Source organism: Neolamprologus multifasciatus, chromosome 14, assembly GCF_963576455.1.
Source record: "Neolamprologus multifasciatus chromosome 14, fNeoMul1.2, whole genome shotgun sequence".
NCBI lineage: Eukaryota > Metazoa > Chordata > Actinopteri > Cichliformes > Cichlidae > Neolamprologus > Neolamprologus multifasciatus.
Window position 1 is genome coordinate 30,419,043 of NC_140452.1, and position 17,219 is coordinate 30,436,261.

A 17,219-nucleotide genomic window follows, 5' to 3' on the forward strand; every position below is an offset into this window, starting at 1 on the left:
TTGTCAACTATTGGTGCTTTCAGGTGCACTGCAAAATATTGTACACATGGAAACATACATAGTACAGAATCTGCTTCTTCGTCTTCTTCTTCTTTTGGCTGGTCCCTTTAGTGGTCACCACAGTGGTTCATCTGCCTCTTTCTCAGTCTATCCCTCCATTCTCCCTTTTTGTATCAATCCTCTCTCTGTGTCCTCTTTATCTACACCCGTCAATCATCTCTGTGGTCTTCCTCTTTTTCCTCTGCCTGAAAACTCTAATAAATCCACTGGCATTCCTCTGCACATATCAAAACCTTCATAGCTTTGGTTCTGTAACTGTTTTTCCAAAATGCTCAACCTGAGCCGTCCCTCTGATATATTTCTGATCTGATCCATTATGGTCAGTGAGTATCCTCAACTCTATCACCTATAGCTCGGCTTCGTGTGTTTTTGCCAGTACCAGTCTCCAAGAGATACATCATAGCAAGTCTCAAAACCATTTTGGGAACCATACCGTTCATATTAACGTTGTCGTATCATATGAACAGATTTTATTCATATATTTCAGACATTTTATTTTTATTTTGAGTCTATATGCGTAAATTAAAATAAATGACAGTAATGACACCGTTAACACCTCTGTTAAAGTCTAATTTCACCATGTACTGTAATATACATAAACTGGATATACTGACAATTGCTGAGTTTCCGAGTACATTGAACGCCTCGAGTGGCTCAGCCAGTCAGATTCAAACGTCTCCATCGTCAACAGGAAACGAAGGAAGCGTCCTTGGAGATGTTGTTAGGAGTGTAACGTTCGCATCTTTTGTGCACAATGCCGCCGTCAAAGAACTGACAGATAAGCGTTGCTTCCACAGAGGTTAATTTAAAGTTGGGAAGGTAAACGGCTCGGCTCTAATCTGCTTTCCAACTACTTAGCTTCCTGAGCTAACGTTACGCTAACGTTGAAATTAGCTGAGATGCTAACGTTAGATTAATTAGATTTATTTCGCTCCTTCTACTCCCCGAACCTAATTGCTGTCCTCAGCAAGGATTATATGTTGATGGTATGCTGACTGTGGCTTTAGCCAAGAAGCCCTTTTCCCCATGCTAAACATTGTTAGTCAGTGTACAACAAATATGCGACAAAAGTTAGCTAATGTGTAAATTTTACCCCTTTAGCTAAACGAGAACGTAAAACCTGCCGTTTTCAAAAGAGATGTTGACGCAAACGGTGTCGCCATTGTTTTATAATATGTGCGTGAATTATGTTTTGTCTCTGCAGTAACCATGACTGCAGCTGCTCTAGTAGGAGACCAGCTGATCCTCGAAGAGGAATACGATGAGAATTATATACCCTCTGAACAAGGTACCCCAGCATCATTTAACAGCACAGTTGATGAGATTTAAACTGCACTGTGGCTTGTGTTTATCCACACCTAAACACTGAACTAATATTAGTCCGGAACATGTTGCATTCAGGTTCCATAAACAGAGCTCATGCAGAGCTGCAGTGCTTTATGGCTTAAATTCTGGAGATTTCCAAAACTATGCTACATGATGGTGTATACTTTGCATTCAGCTCTTCTTCTTTTCTTCTGATCAGAGATCCAAGAGTATGCAAGAGAGATTGGCATTGACCCCAACAATGAGCCCGAGCATCTGTGGCTGGCAAGGGAGGGCATTGTCGCCCCTTTGCCTCCTGAGTGGAAGCCTTGGTAAGTGGACCTCAAGCACCAGAGATATAAGTCCCTTTTCACGTAAATTCTCCAGGGAGACGTCAGAGCTATTGACAAAATAATGCCTCTAACCCAGCAACACATGGCTTACAAAGCAGTTATTATTACTTGTAGATAGATGATAGATTAACGTAATAGATTAACATAGCCATCCTTCTAATTTTTGGCTCATGTGTTTTGTATAATTTAGCTTCATTATGATGTCCTCAATGAGTGGTGTTAACTGTAAGAATGGATTCTATGGTTTTTAACTGAATGTATTAACTAAACCTAAATAATTATTAAGACAGTTATAGCATAATAATCATTTGTAATGCTTAATGGACATAAAAATGTAGGCGGTGGGGTTATATGATCCATCCATCACCACCAGCTTGTCCTCCTACAACAGGTTTGCTTTAGTTGTCCACACTGGTTCATCCCTTCAGTTTGGTAAGATCGGTGTTAATGGTGTTGTTGCACAAGACCATTTTAAATCATTTCAAGAATGTCTGATGCCTTCAAAGTAAAATTATAAAGAAATGTGGGGTGACTCAAGACTGAACAGAACAGTGAATGACTCCCGTTTCCTTTCTCCTTACCCACAGCCAGGACGTGACAGGGGACATCTACTACTTCAACTTCTCCACGGGTCAGTCCACCTGGGATCACCCCTGTGACGAGCACTACCGACGCCTGGTGGCCCAGGAGCGTGAGCGAGCTCAGCTCACAGCCACAGCTGGGGGCGCAGGAGCCAAGAAAGACAAGGAAAAGAAGAAAGAAAAGAAGGAGAAGAAGGAACCACTCAAAACTCCTGGGGTGAGTGGTTTTATTGATTTATTTTCTTCCTTCTTGTTTTAGACAAAACGTTTATGTTTACTTATCGAGCAACATGGCATCAGAGTGTAATGGACTGCAAATAAGATGTGTATAGATTGATTAAGTGGTTATAGGGACAAACATGTATGTATATGTGTGTGTGTGTTCGTATTTTCACTACTAAAACTATAGCCGAACAACAAACTACTGTTTGTTACTGGGTTAGTGGAAGGTTTTCTGAGCTCATGAGGGTTAGCCTGTTGATTCTTAAAGTTTGAAATTCACAACTCCAACCTCCATCCTTCCAGCTTCTTTCACTTAACCATGCTGGAGCCAATCCCTTCTGCTATAGGGCAAGAGGTGGGCTACACCCTGAACAGGTTGCCAGTTTGTCACAGGGCTGACAAAGAGTGACAGACAACCCTTCATGCTCACATTCACACCTGTGGGCAGCTTAGAATCATCAACTAAACTAACCTACAGACAAAGGCCCCGGCCAGATGGTGGACTTGAACCCAACACCTTCCTGCTGTGAGATTAACCACTGCTCCACCGTCGTGTTGTCAGTGTTGTTGTTGTTGTTGTTGTTTTTTCAATTAGCCCTTAAAAATGCTCAGATTTAGCCCGCCAAGGTCCTTTTATGCACACTTTGCAAAATCAGTTTCTAACATTGTGGACACTTTATCAATGTTTTTATATAGTGTTATGCTGCCTCAGTGTCTTCTGCATCTGCTTTTGCATAATCCCCACTGACTCCGTGTTGTAATCAGGGCTCTCTTGGGGTCCGGGCCATCTGCTGCAGAACTCTGTGTTCTCCCTGTGACTGAGAGAGTTCTTTATGTCACAGGCTGGAATTTTGGACTGCTGCAGAATGAGTTGTGGAAATGTCTAATTAGTGGTATTACGTTATTAAAATATAAACATCTAAAGAGCCCAAATACATTTTCTTTCTACTGCAATATTAAAACTAGACTTCCATGTCAGAGAACACGATGCATTCCTAAAAAAGGATTTGTTGAAAAGCGAGAGCTCACATCACCGACTGCGTCTCTTCTCCTATAGGCCCTCAGTTCGTCTCTGGGACCTCTGCAATCTTCGCTTACCAGCCTGGCTCCCCTGCGAGGTCTAGATGCCCCCAGCCAAAGCGCTCTCCCTGGATCTGCCCCTGCTCTGCGGGGGTCTCTCGGCAGCTCCGGGGGGTTGGAACCCCTCAAGAAACCCCTACAGGTAAAAGAACCATCATGCTACGTTATGGATGAAATGGCGTGCTTCTCGCTTTTTATCCCATCTGAATCTTTTACTTCCATTCATTCTTTTTCAGGCTCCTCGAACCAGTGGAGCAACCAGAATACTCGGCAGCCGACAGGAAGAGAGAGTGTCATTTACTTTTCCCGATTTTGACAGTGATGATGACAAAATCTCAGAAAACGAGGTTGGTTTAGCTTCCTATAGCTCCCAGGAAATACACTTCACGTCCTTCTGTAACCAGCGACTGTTCTTTCCAGCCAAGTCCTCATGATTTAGACAGACTATTGAAGAATCTTCACCTGGATCTGGATGCCCTCGGAAGAAGCCTAAAGTATGAGGTAGACAGGATTACTAGCTTTTTACTACTCTGTGATAAAGTTTGCTGTGTAAATGTTTACAGCAGGAAAGTGATGCCACTTGCGCAGCACCAGCTGAGGAGAGGACGGAGCCTGAGTTGCAGGATTTGGGCCTGTCTGGTGACCACAGCCCTGAACCGCAGTCACAACAAGTAAAAGCACATAACAGAGTCCACGCATCATTTCTCTCTTTCTCGCTGTCAACAAGTAAAACCTCTCTGCCACTTCTGCCCTCTTCACCTGTGTGTGTGTGTGTGTGTGTGTGTGTCTTTGAACGGCTGTGGTGTGTTGTTTAATGTGCGGCACATTCGAGGTATTATAATGATTGTTGTGTTTCTGTTTGTTAAACCAGAGATTTTGTACAAAGATCAGAATATGTTTGTGAAGAATGGGGGTCTCGGGTACCTTTCCTCTGGTAAAACTGCAGTCTGAGAGATTTAGAAAATACACAAACACTGCTGTATTTTCAGTGCCTGTTTAACTAGAAGTGTTATTAATGGGTATTGGTGCTATATTAGTGTTTTTATGATTACAAAAAGGCACTTTTCTTGTTGTCTCGTCTAACTGTGGTCTCTAAACCATATATTTCTGCTTCTCTTGTGTCTCTTTGACCTTTAAACCTTTCACCTTTGCACTGTGACCCATGTGTGTCCCTGCAGCTGCTGTGCTGCTGGGATCTGTCCTACGGGCACGGCTGTTACTGTGTCTTCCTCTTTGTCCTTCTGTCCTCCTACTGCCACTGTTACTGCTTTGCTCTCTAAACAGCAAGAGCATGGGCCATCGCCATCAAAACTCATTCATGAATTTATTTATTTAAGTATATCATTCACAGCATAATTCCTTACCATCACCACTGAACAGTTGTATTTATATCATGTAATTTAATAAGTCATATAAATTGTTTTTTTTCTGAAATGTATATAATACAAACACGGCCAGGTTTGTTAATCAGGGCAAATTAAATTTTAAAAAAGTGTTGAGGGATAAAATGCAATTTACTTACTAATGATGCACAAATTTGTGACACACTTTATTTCTATATTGAAAAACACAATCACCAAAAGCAGCACTGTTGGCTTTCAAAGTTGAGATCGCGGGCGCATCTTTGTTGCTTGAAGTCTGACAGACCTAATATGTGTGTAGTTTTTATCCCCTAAGCAAATGTGGAAGAGTAGACCAAGGAGAGGTTAGAGAAGGGTCCATAGGTTTTTGGACAGTGACAGATACTTTATAGCCTTTCCCTAAGGATTGTGCAACAGTTTCTTTTTTTATGGCTTTATTGGATAGGTAAAGTGAAGACTGACAGGAGAGCGGAGGGCCACGTTACGGACTTGAACCCAGGCCGCCGGCTCTCAGCCGCACAGCATATGGTCGCCTGCTCATCCGACTGAGTTAAACGAATATTCTGTAAAATGTTCGGCTAGCAAAAGTAGTCTAGTAGAACAGTGATGTGCTCTGTGGTTCTGAAAAAAATACAAAATTTGAGGATTTCATTTAAGATTTGATGAAAGATTTTTTTGATGCAAGTTATGCTTATGTGAAAAAACAAGTTTATAAGGCCACGCTTGGCTTCATGAAGTCAGACCCCTTCTAGTTTAGCTGGATGTTTCAGGAGGTTGAGTTTTCCTTTCAAATAAAACCAGTTTTTCCTCACATGCCAAATAAATTAACACAAGTTGAGAAAATTGTCTCATTTCTGCTATGTGCTCCGTGCTCTTGTGCAGCATTTCCCTAGCAACAACTATTGGTGCCATGTGAGGTTAAAATGGACCCAGTAATAATTACATAACCCACTGTGTTAGCCAAATGTCCAGCTGTGATGCCTCTGTCTTCATACTGGACATGAGTTCTGAGTCTGACTGAGAAACCGAGGGACACTGTGTGCCCTTACCCTGCTCTATCATCTTTCTTGACTCTAATGGGGACAAAGTGAACATTATGTTGGATTGAGTAAGACTAAACTAGTAATTAAGTCTATTAGCTCATTAAGAAAGTGTTTGCAGAAGTCACAGGGAGCTGAAGGGTCATTTTCTCTTAGATGTCTCTATAACTAGATTTCTTTTCATGACTGGAGGAGTCGCCTCCTGCTGATTTATTTATAAGGAATGCCGGTTTAAGGCACCTTTGCTTCTTTTATATGCACCTTAGTGAATCATGCTGCATGGCTGATTTAAATGCTGAAGGGATCAATAAGGAGAAAAACTGTGTAAATGCAGTTATATCACTAGCTTCTTTACCTGTAGTAAACTTATTTAGACTTATTTTTTTCACCAAATCAAGGCTTGCACCCAAAATCATAACTTTGGTGTGTTTTGGGGGAGAATAACAGAATTTCCTGTTGATTTGTCAGCGTAAAGGTGTACTGATTCAGTGATGAGACAAGGAAATCACAGTCATAAAACACACCTGCTCGAACTATCCCCCGTGTTTGTGCTTGTGTTTGAATGTGAGACCCAGAACAACAATGTTTGTGTCTTTGGTTTGTGCAGACATGCATGTTCTTCTTTGGTGGATTTATTTTTATGTGCTGACTGCCTAACAATGTGTCAGTTTTGCATGTAGCCATGTTTCAAGAACATCTCACCTTCACCAGTGGATGAAGGTGAGATGACCAACTGAGTCATTCCAGTGGATGACTCAGTTGGCCAGAGAGCATCAGACAGCAAGGAGGAGGAGGAGGAGGTTATAGAGAGGTTTAAAGAGGAAGGGGCTTATGACCAACCAGCCAGTAATGATCGGAAGATGAAAAATGTGACAAAAAATTCTTCCCTTCCTGCAGAGGTAGGGTCCAATGTTGTGCTATTTTGCCTCTCAGTCTTAGTCTTGCTTGATTTTTGCAAGCAGGTGCATGTAGCTCTCAGGCTTCAACTCCACTGCCTTAGGGGCTGCTACTTGCCCTGCGACTTCCTGCCTGGAAGTCTTCATTCACACATTGAATGATAAATCGGGCAAAAGGTCAATCTATCTGAGCCCCTGAGGATTGGATTGGAGCATTTTCCCATTGACAGTGCAGACTTATTAAGCTGACCTGACCTTAGGTTGCTGGTTTGAGTTTTCTGTTCAGACAGAACTGTCATATCCCACAACCTTGCCCTTCACCTGCAGAGTGTGCTTGCTTCAGTTGCACAATGATTTTGCAGTGTGCCTGCCTGCAGTCTGGCCTTGGTTGTGTTTGCATGTAGGCTGTAGCTTGGAATCACCCTTAGTGTCTTTCTGTGGCTTTGGTAGAGACAGCATGCTTGGATGTCCAGTGCTGCTTGTGGGCAGTTCAGTTGTTTAGACATAGGTTATCAGCGAGAACGTTACATGATCACTGTCTGTACTATTGCAGAATTCTGAAGCCAGTAAGAACATTGAGGAGGCGTCGTCCTCCATAGATAACAAGGTATGCACCCTAACTCATTTATCATTCAACCTACTGTGCCAGCCTATGACTCAAAAAGCCAAAACAAACCCCCCCAAAATCCCCCAAGACTAAATATGGCACGGTCCTAAAAAGCCGACTCATTTCATCTTAAAAGCCTCTTAAAAGCCTTTATGAGGTGTTACATTTTATTTATTTTAATAACAGGCTATGTGAGGACAATGACACTTTTTTTTCTTGTGGTGTTCCACTGATAGGCAGGCTTGGACAAGTTATAATGGTCTAAAAGGGTTCAGAAAATAAATCTCTTTTTCTGGGTTAGAATTTCAAAATCCAAAAAGCTTCCCTTTCATTTAACTGCATAAATCTCTTTTTATTCTTCCAGTGTAAAAAAAAAAAAAAAAAAGCAAAAATTTGCAGCTGCGACACATCTGATAAATGATTTTTAGATTTCAAACTCTGTCTTTCAGCTGTCGCAGAAGGCTCTGGACATCAACGATCTGTCTGATGCTGTCAGTCCGCTGGAAAAAACTGACACAGAGGAGAAGGAAGAGGAGAAAGGAGAAAAGTGGGAAAGGAAAGGAGGAGAGGGCAGCAAGAGGTGCCTTTGGTTTACATATTGGTCCTCAAAAATATCTGCTTTGTTGATTTTATGTGACTTTATCCTCTTAAGAAGTTGCACTTAGCACTCGGTGTATTTTGTTTTTTTAGTAAAGAAACATCTTACATTTTACCACATTTACTGTTTATAAAGAAAGCTTTAGACTTATGCCCATCTTGCCTGTTCATAGAATTATGATGAACAAATACAACACCTTTTAACTCTTTTGCTCTCATTCTTTTATTTTAGCCATGTGCTGGCCAAAGACAGAGACACATCCCCAGTGCATAAAGTTGACCGGCTTGTCCTTCACCAGTCCAGCCTTTCACCGTCACCCTCCATCTCCTCGCATTCAGACCAGGCTGTCACCCCCAGGCAAACGGCCCAGGGCCTCGGCGTACCTCTGGGACTTGAGAGGCCTGAAACTTCCAGGGGCCGACAGGCACGGTTTTCGAGCATCCAAGCTGATGGTGTTAAACGCTCTTTAAAAAAACAAGAGAGGGCTTTGGAAGAAGAGCCGAGAGGAAAAAGCCGGAAAGACGGGGAGAAGAAAGAGAGTGAGAAAGAAGAGGAGAGGAAGAGGCTAGAGAGAGAGGAGAGGAGTAAGAAGGAAAGAGAGGAGATGGAGAGGGAAAGCAGGAAAGTTGACCGAGAGATAGAGGAGGAGAAGGAGCGCATAGCTAAGGAAAAAGAAGAGAGGATTCGTCTCCTCGGGGAAGAGCTGAAAAGAGAAGAGGAGGAGGAGGAGAAACTGAGGGGGGAGACTGAGGAAAGACTGAGGTTGGTAGGAGGTCAAACTCAAAGACAGCACCTTTAAATTTGTTTTTGTATTGTGTTGTTTACTTCCTGCTCTTTATTGTTATTATTTCATGAGGTGTGAATCCGCGAATTGTTTTTTTTTTGTTGTAACTACATACACAAATGCTTCTGAATTTACATGCGTCTCCCTCAGGGCTTTACGGCAGCACCTCCTGTCTAGAAGGAGAGAGGAGGAGACCAGGCTGAACGAGGAGTCTGACAGAATGTTGGAGGAGCTCAGAGAGTCTACGAAGAGGGAGAGGGAGCAGCAGCAACACAAACTCAGGTCAACGCTTAACACACATCAGCACAATCGCCCCTAAAGAAGTGAAAAAACACAATCCCTGTATTAACATTAAGATCTGCGTCGTGTGCAGGGAAGAGAGTGAAGTCCTGTTAAAGGAGGTACGTGTCACTCTAGAGGAAGAGCAAACTGCAGCGCGGGAAAGACTGGAGGCCCAGAAGACACGGGACATCGAGCGACTGAAGGCGGAGATAGAAGAAGAGCTGGAGATGGAGAAGAAGAGGCTCCAGAGAGAGAGGGAGGAGAAACTGGACTCTCTGAAACAGGAGGTAACTGTTGATGATTATCCTCAGACAGCTTGTCTTTATAGGGATATTTAGGTCAGATGAATCACAGTGTTCACTGGACTAAAGAGGAGGGGGACCATCCAACTTATTACTAGCACTCAAAATCCTGCATCTGTGATGGAATGGAAATGGCAGGTTTTAGAGCACCACATGCTCCAGATTCAGGGAAGGCCTTTCATATTTCAGCAAGACAATGCTAAACCGCATATTGCATCTGTTACTGCAGCATGGCTTCATGCTGCAGTAACAATGCTAACCTTTCACCATCCTGAAACATTTAACATATTATGAAGCAAGTAAGAGAAAGAAGACTGGACTGCTGAGCAGCAATGCTCGAACTTTTAGAATAAAATGTGACATGTAACGCATGAGGTGAGAGTTTTTTCTTACTGTGGGGGCTATATTTTGATAGCTGCTTTAATAATTATAGAGGCCACATCCTGTATGTAGTTATGAGAAGGTATCCCTTTAATAGAATCCTATTAAACTAACTGTGTAACTGTGTGTCATATACCCGTCTGAAATAAAGTACACATTTGCTTTTATATTGTGATTAATCTTGTCTCCATGTGGGGGATAATTTATTACAGGTGAGGGAACTCAAACCCGGGGCTGTTGTGTCACAGGTGACAGGGGCGGATCTAGAGGGGTGGCATGGGGTTGCATGTGCCACCCTAAAATGATCTCTTGCCACCTCTAGTGCCACCCTAGTTTTGCATATGACGGTGTTGTTTATTAAGATAAGATAACATTAACACTTTGAAGGTGGAATGAAGGTGACTGTTCTTAACACTGTGTGTGCTGCACCTCCAAATTGCAGGACCGGCATGTGATTAAGCTGACATAGCAACAAGCTGGAGCCACGCTGAGTCTCTATTTCAGCCTGTGTTGAAAGTTTGGACTTCAAAGTATACATCAGTTTTTAAATTTTAATGACAGGCCACTAAATCCAGACTTCTGATTAAAAAACTATATTTTTATATGTATTTATTTATTATACAGGCTATACAGTACATAAAGTCAAAATTCACGTGTTATGTAACTGAAAAGTTTAATTATGTGAGCTACAGAAAATAATTAAGTTATAGACTATATTTATATGAAACATGTGAGTACTTACTGCATTTAAATCATTTTAACCGTATGTAACACCTGCATATGTGTTTCAAAAAAGGCTTAGATTTTGCCATCCCATTTGATTTCCATGCCACCCTGATGCCACCCTACGAAACTTTCTCTAGATCCGCCCCTGATAGGTGAAAGTTTTTTTTCCTATCTTGATTTATTAAGGTTGTTATTGCGATTTATAGAAAAGTGATCATACACGTTCTGAAGGAAGCAAATGTATTGTAGCTGCTTTCATGGGAGAAATCAAGATTAAAGTTGGGTTCAGTAAATAGTCAAATATTGTCCTTGTTATGAAGCAATCTGGACTGAAAAACAAACCACTGACTCACACTAGATGCTGGCAGGTTAAACCTGGATGTTTGTTGTCTTGTGTAGCGAGAGGACTCCAGAAGTCAGTTTTGCTGTGACCTAGTCCTTGTAACTCCATTTCTAGTTAGACTTGTCACTCACGGCAAGAATTCTTGATCACAGTGGTACTAACATACCAACATATTTTATGTTCTTGAACTAAAGTCCTAAAGTGTCTGCGTCACCATACAGTTGTAGCTTTGTTTTTTAGTTTTTGTAAAGACAGACATTGCCAGGATCTAAATGGTCTCAGTTTAAACTGCCAAATGATCTTTGTGGCCAGTGGTAGTGTGATATACTAATGTAAACATTAAAACCAACCGATCCATGGGTTTGCTTTGATAGTACACAAACACAACAAACAAGGATTAATGATCTGTCTGTGTTTGCACTTTTTTGTGTGTATAAAGGTCAGAAGCACAGAGAGGAGGAGGGAGCTGATGATGAGTCCGCGGCTTGAGCTGCAACTGGCCGAGTACCACCGCGAGGTTAGAGGACACATTTTTATACAGCATTGAATCATCATCTCTGTGAATATGAGCTTAAAGGGCGTGAAGCACTAGTAGCATTAGAATGGGTCATAACTTCTTTTTAAAAAAATTTCCTTCTTCCTTTTCTGCACCGCTGCCCAGCTGACCGATGTGCTCCAGGAAGTGCGAGAGGAAGTGCAGCGGGATCACGAGAGGAAGCTGGAGCAGCTGAGGAACGACCAGCTGCATAAGAGCAGCTGGTCGTTCAACAGCATAAGAGAGAAATATCTAGACGAGGTCAGGGGGCATTTCAGATTTAGTTGTACTGTAGATTCTTATAAACATATAGTCCAACTTTCGAGCAAGAAATGATCTTCAGACTAGAGCCTGGCTGATATTTTTAAGACCGATACCGATTTAAAAAAGTGTTTTTCAGCCGATATTCACCAAACATAACCAGATTTCCACATATCGTTATTTATAAGTGCTTAATAAGATAGTGAATGATTTGTTTATGCTCGACCCGACTCTGCTCCTAACATCTGTTTCCAACCAAGCTTTTTGCCAAAAAGAAAGTTGCAGAGTGCCCTCTGGTGGACAAAGTATGCAACATCAACATTCATAACATGGTTGAAGGATGTTTCTCCTTTCTTTGTACATAAATGTCATAAATGATATTTTTGATATGTCAGCAAATAGCTAATCAGTCTGATTGGCATATCAGCATTTCAGAGTGCTCTAAAGAGGCAGTTTATTTCTACTCTTGGCTCCAAATGATATTAGTAAGTGCAGATTTCCCTAATCTGGCCAGCTCAGGCATAGAAGACTGACTCACCTGCTGTTTCCATCTGTTTAAGAGGAGTCGGTCAGATTCAGTCAGGGAGAACTTTAAGAGGAGCTAAATAACTTACTCTAGGAGAGGCTGTGAAAAAAACAATCTGGAAATGCGTATAACAGGTCTGAATCTAGGAAAAGAGAGACTGAGCTGTTAAAACAACACTACACATGCTTTGGACTTTAAAGTAAAGAATAGCTTTTCTCACACGGTGTCACGTTTGTGTTTAATTTTAAACAGTGGACTAGTATCACAAGCTTTTGCCTCAAGGCTTTTTTTATAAACAAGCAGGATACTTATTATCAGTCACGTCATCGTGTCTGTGTCCTAGGAGACGGCTCAGAGGGAACGCTTGCTGTCCACTCTGCAGGAGGACAGAGAGCGATTGCAGGCCTCACTCGCTGTCCAGCTGGAGAAGCTCCGCTTACAGCTGGATGCACAGATACAAAAGACTGAGCTGGCACACTCACGCAAGGTAAGTCAGGACAGACACACGAATGCTAACTCTGAGGTGGAGTTTATATAATATTTGCTAAGCTGTGCCAAGGAAGGGTAAAGGTTAGTCTTTTCTAAAATGAAGTCATCTTATCTCTTTGTGTAGCAGTCAGAGCTGCAGGATTTGGGGGATCAGCTGGAGCTGAGAGCCAAAGAGCTGAAGAGCCAGGAGGCCATGCTGCAGACCAAGGTCTGTTTTAAACAATATGTGCTCTGTTAACAGGTATCTGAACCACATGGACTAATCAATTTCTGTCTCCTATCAGGCAGCCGATCTGAAGAGGAGGAAGAAGCTGCTTGGAGAAGAGGAGCAGGAAGTGGACCGACAGATAGAGGTGTGAAGCCATGCTCTCTCCTAATGAACAGATTTTATTCACTTGCTTTGCGATCTGCCAACTTTCCTTTTTTCCTCCGTCAGGCCTTACCTCAGCTGATCCAGGAAAGAGACCTGCTGAGAGAAGAGCTGGAGAGGATGAGAGAAGAGAAAGCCCAAGCCAGAGAACTCATCAACAGAGCCAGGGAGGAGAGGAGTGAGGCCAAGGAGAAGGAGGAGAGGCTCAGGGAGGAGTTGGACCGAGCCAGGGAAGAGAGCAGGAGAGCCAGGGAGGACAAGGAGCACCTGGAGACCAAGGTGGCATTGCTGCAGGAAAGATGTGACCGCCTCAGCCACAGAGTCAGGTAGAGGCTTCCTACACTAATAGCTTTCAAAATAAAAGCTCTGATTAGTACTCATAGATTTGCCTCAGTATTAAATGACAGAATGACTGTCGCCTTGCATATGTAGAATTGTCTTGTTTTGTATTTGTTTAGCTTTTAAAACGGCTTTAAATATGTTTCCATGTGAAAAGTCTGCTGTTGTTTTCTCAGTGAGCTGGAACGAGGTGAAGGGGCGAGCACGTCCCCGGAACAAGAGCAGGACAGAAAGAAGAAGGCAGAGAAGGCGACGACGGCCTCCACTGACAGAGGAGACACATCACTACACGTAGATGACCTGGAGGAGCCGCCTCTTTGCCCTGTACCTGACAGCAACAGCAGCATGGATGAGTAAGGGGAGCACACACACAGTACCGATCACAGAATAAACAGTTATAAATTCTTCAAGATTAGGGTTTTTTTTATGGTTTGGTACTTTCCAGCATTTTGTTCTTATCATTTTGTCAATCTAAAAAAATAGCAGAATCCTAAAAATTGAAAAACCTTTGAGGTAGAATACTCCTAATAAGATGACAGATGCTGTGAAAGCAGAGCTCCTCCCAGATCTGACATTACAGATTTGGTTTTTTTTTTTCATTGTTACCACTCTTATGCACTTGTTGTTTATGTCATCAGTACTAAATCAGCTAAAACTGACTACTGTAACAACCCCCTCTGCTACTTAACTAATAAGACCAATACCAGAAGTTTAAGTGACTTGATGTTGTACTGATTAAAACTCTTCATTTCATTGTTTTGAAGCGTGCATGTTTCTAGTTCTAATGTTTGTATGATAGAAATATCAAAACATTTGAGTTTTTGGTGCGTGTCTACCTTCAACACTTCCCATCCCCACACCTCTACGTGTCCAGATTCCGGCGGTACATCTCCTCACATGGCGCTTCCATCCAGAAGACCAAACTCTTCCTGCAGAGAGAGAGCAGCCGGCTGATGGAGAGGCAGGTGGCCCTGCAGGCCCACCCCGCTCAGGGAAGAGCGACCGAAGAGACGATGAGAAACCTTGAGCAGGTAAGGGGGAGCCTCACGTGTTAAACCTCAATCTGATTTTTTTTTAATTTTTTTTAACAAGATGCGAATTTCCCCTCCCTTTGTCAGGAGGCCAACAGTGTGGCGGAGCTGGAGCGGACGGTTCAAAGAGGAAACAGTCTCCTGCGGAGGAAAGAGGAGCAGCTTCTGCAGCTAGAGAACTCTATAGCCAAAGAGGTCAGGAGGTCATCGGCATGTATTTGTGCTCTTCTGTGAGCTTATTTAAAGTCACACTTAGAATGAGTTTGTGTAATCAGTGTAGAAGGTTATATTGACCAAGTAAAATTGATGAAAAGCTATAAAAATAAGCAGAACATTTAGCTGCATGGTACATTTCTGCCACTCAACACACTTTATATGCAAGGATGAAATGTGTCTCAGTGGATTGGAAATATAACCTGGATTGGATTTAAGGTGTAGCAGAAGGGAATTCACACTTTTAATGGAGTGTCGTGATGACTGTAACGCCCTGGTGCTTTTTCCACGTAGCTGCTGTTTGAGGATTTGTCTCGGCTCGCCGGAGGAAGGAAGGTAACCTTTGATGTGAGTGAGTCAGACTTCAGCAGCACCGTGGAACCGCCATATGGGGCAGGTAATGCATGCTCGCCAGTACGCTCCCCAGACAATGAACAGGATTTTCAAATTTCAGTCTAAATCCAACATGTGGGCTCTGCCTGATCACCGCTTGGGGTTCAGCATTCGCCTTTAACAGTGAGTGTTCAGACTGAGTGTCAGCGCTCCTGGAATATGTGTCAGTGTTACACAGCCTCAATAAAGTCAAAGTTATCAACAACGCACCCTGCAAAGGTGTAAAAAGACAGATTTTGTCAGTGCGCTTTATTTTTCTTGCTTCTGGTTTGGGCATCTGACTGTGATTCCTCCTGGACTCCTACAGCTGTACTTTAGCTGCTGCCCCCACAAACAAGCCCTTGCTAAGCAAAAGAAGATGGATGGAAGTAACATGTTCCCCTGTAGCTATGGGCTGAGAGTAAAGCCCCTTTCAAAGTATACTGAATTAGCAGATCTAAGGTAACCTATACCATACTTTGATTTATGATTGGGGACTATTAGTGGCCCTTTGATTTGTGTGTCAGAGCCAATGTTTCTGTATATAAACTTCACAAATCAGCTGTTAATAGACAATCATTTTGGCTCTAGTGCGTCCCCAGAGAGCCGCTCCTAACAGTTTGAAGAACTCACCTGTTGTATTTTCTCTTACCTCTGCTAATCTACACTCTCCTCCTCCCTCTCTCTTCAGGTTATATTCCCACCGTTCCAGCCAAAGTCCAGGAATTAGCAGAGTCACTGCAGCAGATCTCAGGCCAGCTCAACACCGTCCTGGGTGCCTTGGGTTCGCTGACCCAGCAGCAGAGCACCACACCTTACGCAGCTTTTCCTCCACCTCTGTCTCATCCTCACTCCACTCTAGCTCCTACCTCCTCCTCATCAGCTCCTATCAGTGCTCAGACGTACAACCTGGGAACCAGCTCCTTAGCCCCGCCTCCTCCTCTGGAGAGGCCCTCAGAGCCACCGTGGAGCTGGCCGACTCAGAGCGGCTCTGCAGCCTCCCCACTCTTCAGCACGCCCATCAGCAGTGAGCTGAGGGCATCCAGGGACACCCTCAACAGCCGCTGGAGCCAGATATTCCCTGGTATGTTGTTGGATTAGTGGTGCACCAACAACAGCACTCGTTGGGGGAAATAAACAAAACAAAGTTGTATAAATTGTGTCATTGTTCTCTTGTCCAGGAGCAGCTGTTGCCCTGCTTGGTTCCAGCACAACAAGACCCTCCACGGCTTACTCATCATACACTCCTCTGAAGTACTGCAACCTACAATACGCCTTTAATCAAGCCTGTGTAGCAGATTCCACACAAACGCTGTTTTAAGTGTACTTACGGTAACTCCTGTGTGTGTCTCAGTGAACACAGCCGAGGGCTTCACTCCACACCGAGATCAGCTGAGATGGACAGCCAAAGGCTGCAGGGACTGATAGACGGCAACAAGAGGTGGCTGGAAATGCGCAAGAAAGACACCAGCATGTATCCTTCCATCACTCTAACACATGGTCCATCCTCTAGTTCTCCTTGATTTCATATAACGTCCTTTTTAAAATTTTCACTTTGCAAACATCTCTAGTCTAAAGTTCACCTTGAGTTGTACCTGCCATCTTTAACTCCACCCTTCAGACCGCTGTTCACCCGCTATCAGGCTCTCTCCTCAAAGAGCGGGGTGGTCCAGCTGGGCCTGGATGACAACAATCAGATCAGAGTCTATCATTACTGACAACATGATGCACGGCCTCCCTCTACCGAGACTGTTACCGAGGACTTTGTATTACTGACTGTGACAGGTCTGCATCGTGATGTTTACATTCCTTCTTCTTCTTTTAAAATTAAATATGTCAGTTCAGAAAATTTTCAGGGATCGTTCAGCCTCCTCTGCTCTTCCCAGAGGAAGAGATCACTCTAGAGGACATGGCTGTTCATTCAGGGAGGTTACATATCTGAGAGGGCTGAGGACTTTTATCCTCCAACACTAGAAACTACTTTTATTTTTATTTTTTTAGGCAAACAAATTCAGGGTTAGAGGTCCATGCCAGAACTTATCCACTCTGTGTTTTAAAGCTGTAGTTCACTTGCGTCGGGTTGGGTTTTCCTAATAAGTATAAGACAATCACAGAGAAGTGTCCTGTGCGATTTCTCTATTGCCGAAACCTTTCCTTCCACA

General features: G+C 43.1%; 1 protein-coding gene across 8 annotated transcripts in view; it reads left to right on the forward strand.

Moving 5' to 3' along the window:
* Nucleotides 1-16,906, forward strand: part of LOC146504364 (uncharacterized) — a 43,324-nt gene extending 26,418 nt beyond the window's left edge. Inside the window, exons 1-27 of one of the 8 annotated variants that reach the window (XM_085130285.1) lie at nt 687-879; nt 1,265-1,348; nt 1,586-1,697; nt 2,306-2,516; nt 3,579-3,743; nt 3,838-3,948; nt 4,022-4,102; nt 4,168-4,272; nt 7,452-7,505; nt 7,955-8,085; nt 8,335-8,865; nt 9,038-9,169; nt 9,261-9,456; nt 11,361-11,438; nt 11,583-11,717; nt 12,587-12,730; nt 12,857-12,940; nt 13,017-13,085; nt 13,169-13,428; nt 13,618-13,794; nt 14,316-14,472; nt 14,560-14,667; nt 14,980-15,082; nt 15,749-16,141; nt 16,239-16,311; nt 16,412-16,531; nt 16,679-16,906. In XM_085130285.1, the coding sequence (XP_084986411.1) occupies nt 1,270-1,348; nt 1,586-1,697; nt 2,306-2,516; nt 3,579-3,743; nt 3,838-3,948; nt 4,022-4,102; nt 4,168-4,272; nt 7,452-7,505; nt 7,955-8,085; nt 8,335-8,865; nt 9,038-9,169; nt 9,261-9,456; nt 11,361-11,438; nt 11,583-11,717; nt 12,587-12,730; nt 12,857-12,940; nt 13,017-13,085; nt 13,169-13,428; nt 13,618-13,794; nt 14,316-14,472; nt 14,560-14,667; nt 14,980-15,082; nt 15,749-16,141; nt 16,239-16,311; nt 16,412-16,531; nt 16,679-16,775 (3,906 nt within the window). In that variant the 5' untranslated portion in view covers nt 687-879; nt 1,265-1,269 and the 3' untranslated portion in view covers nt 16,776-16,906. The other 7 variants (XM_085130282.1, XM_085130284.1, XM_085130283.1 and 4 more) reach the window with 7 other exon arrangements.
* Nucleotides 16,907-17,219: the final 313 nt, after the last annotated feature.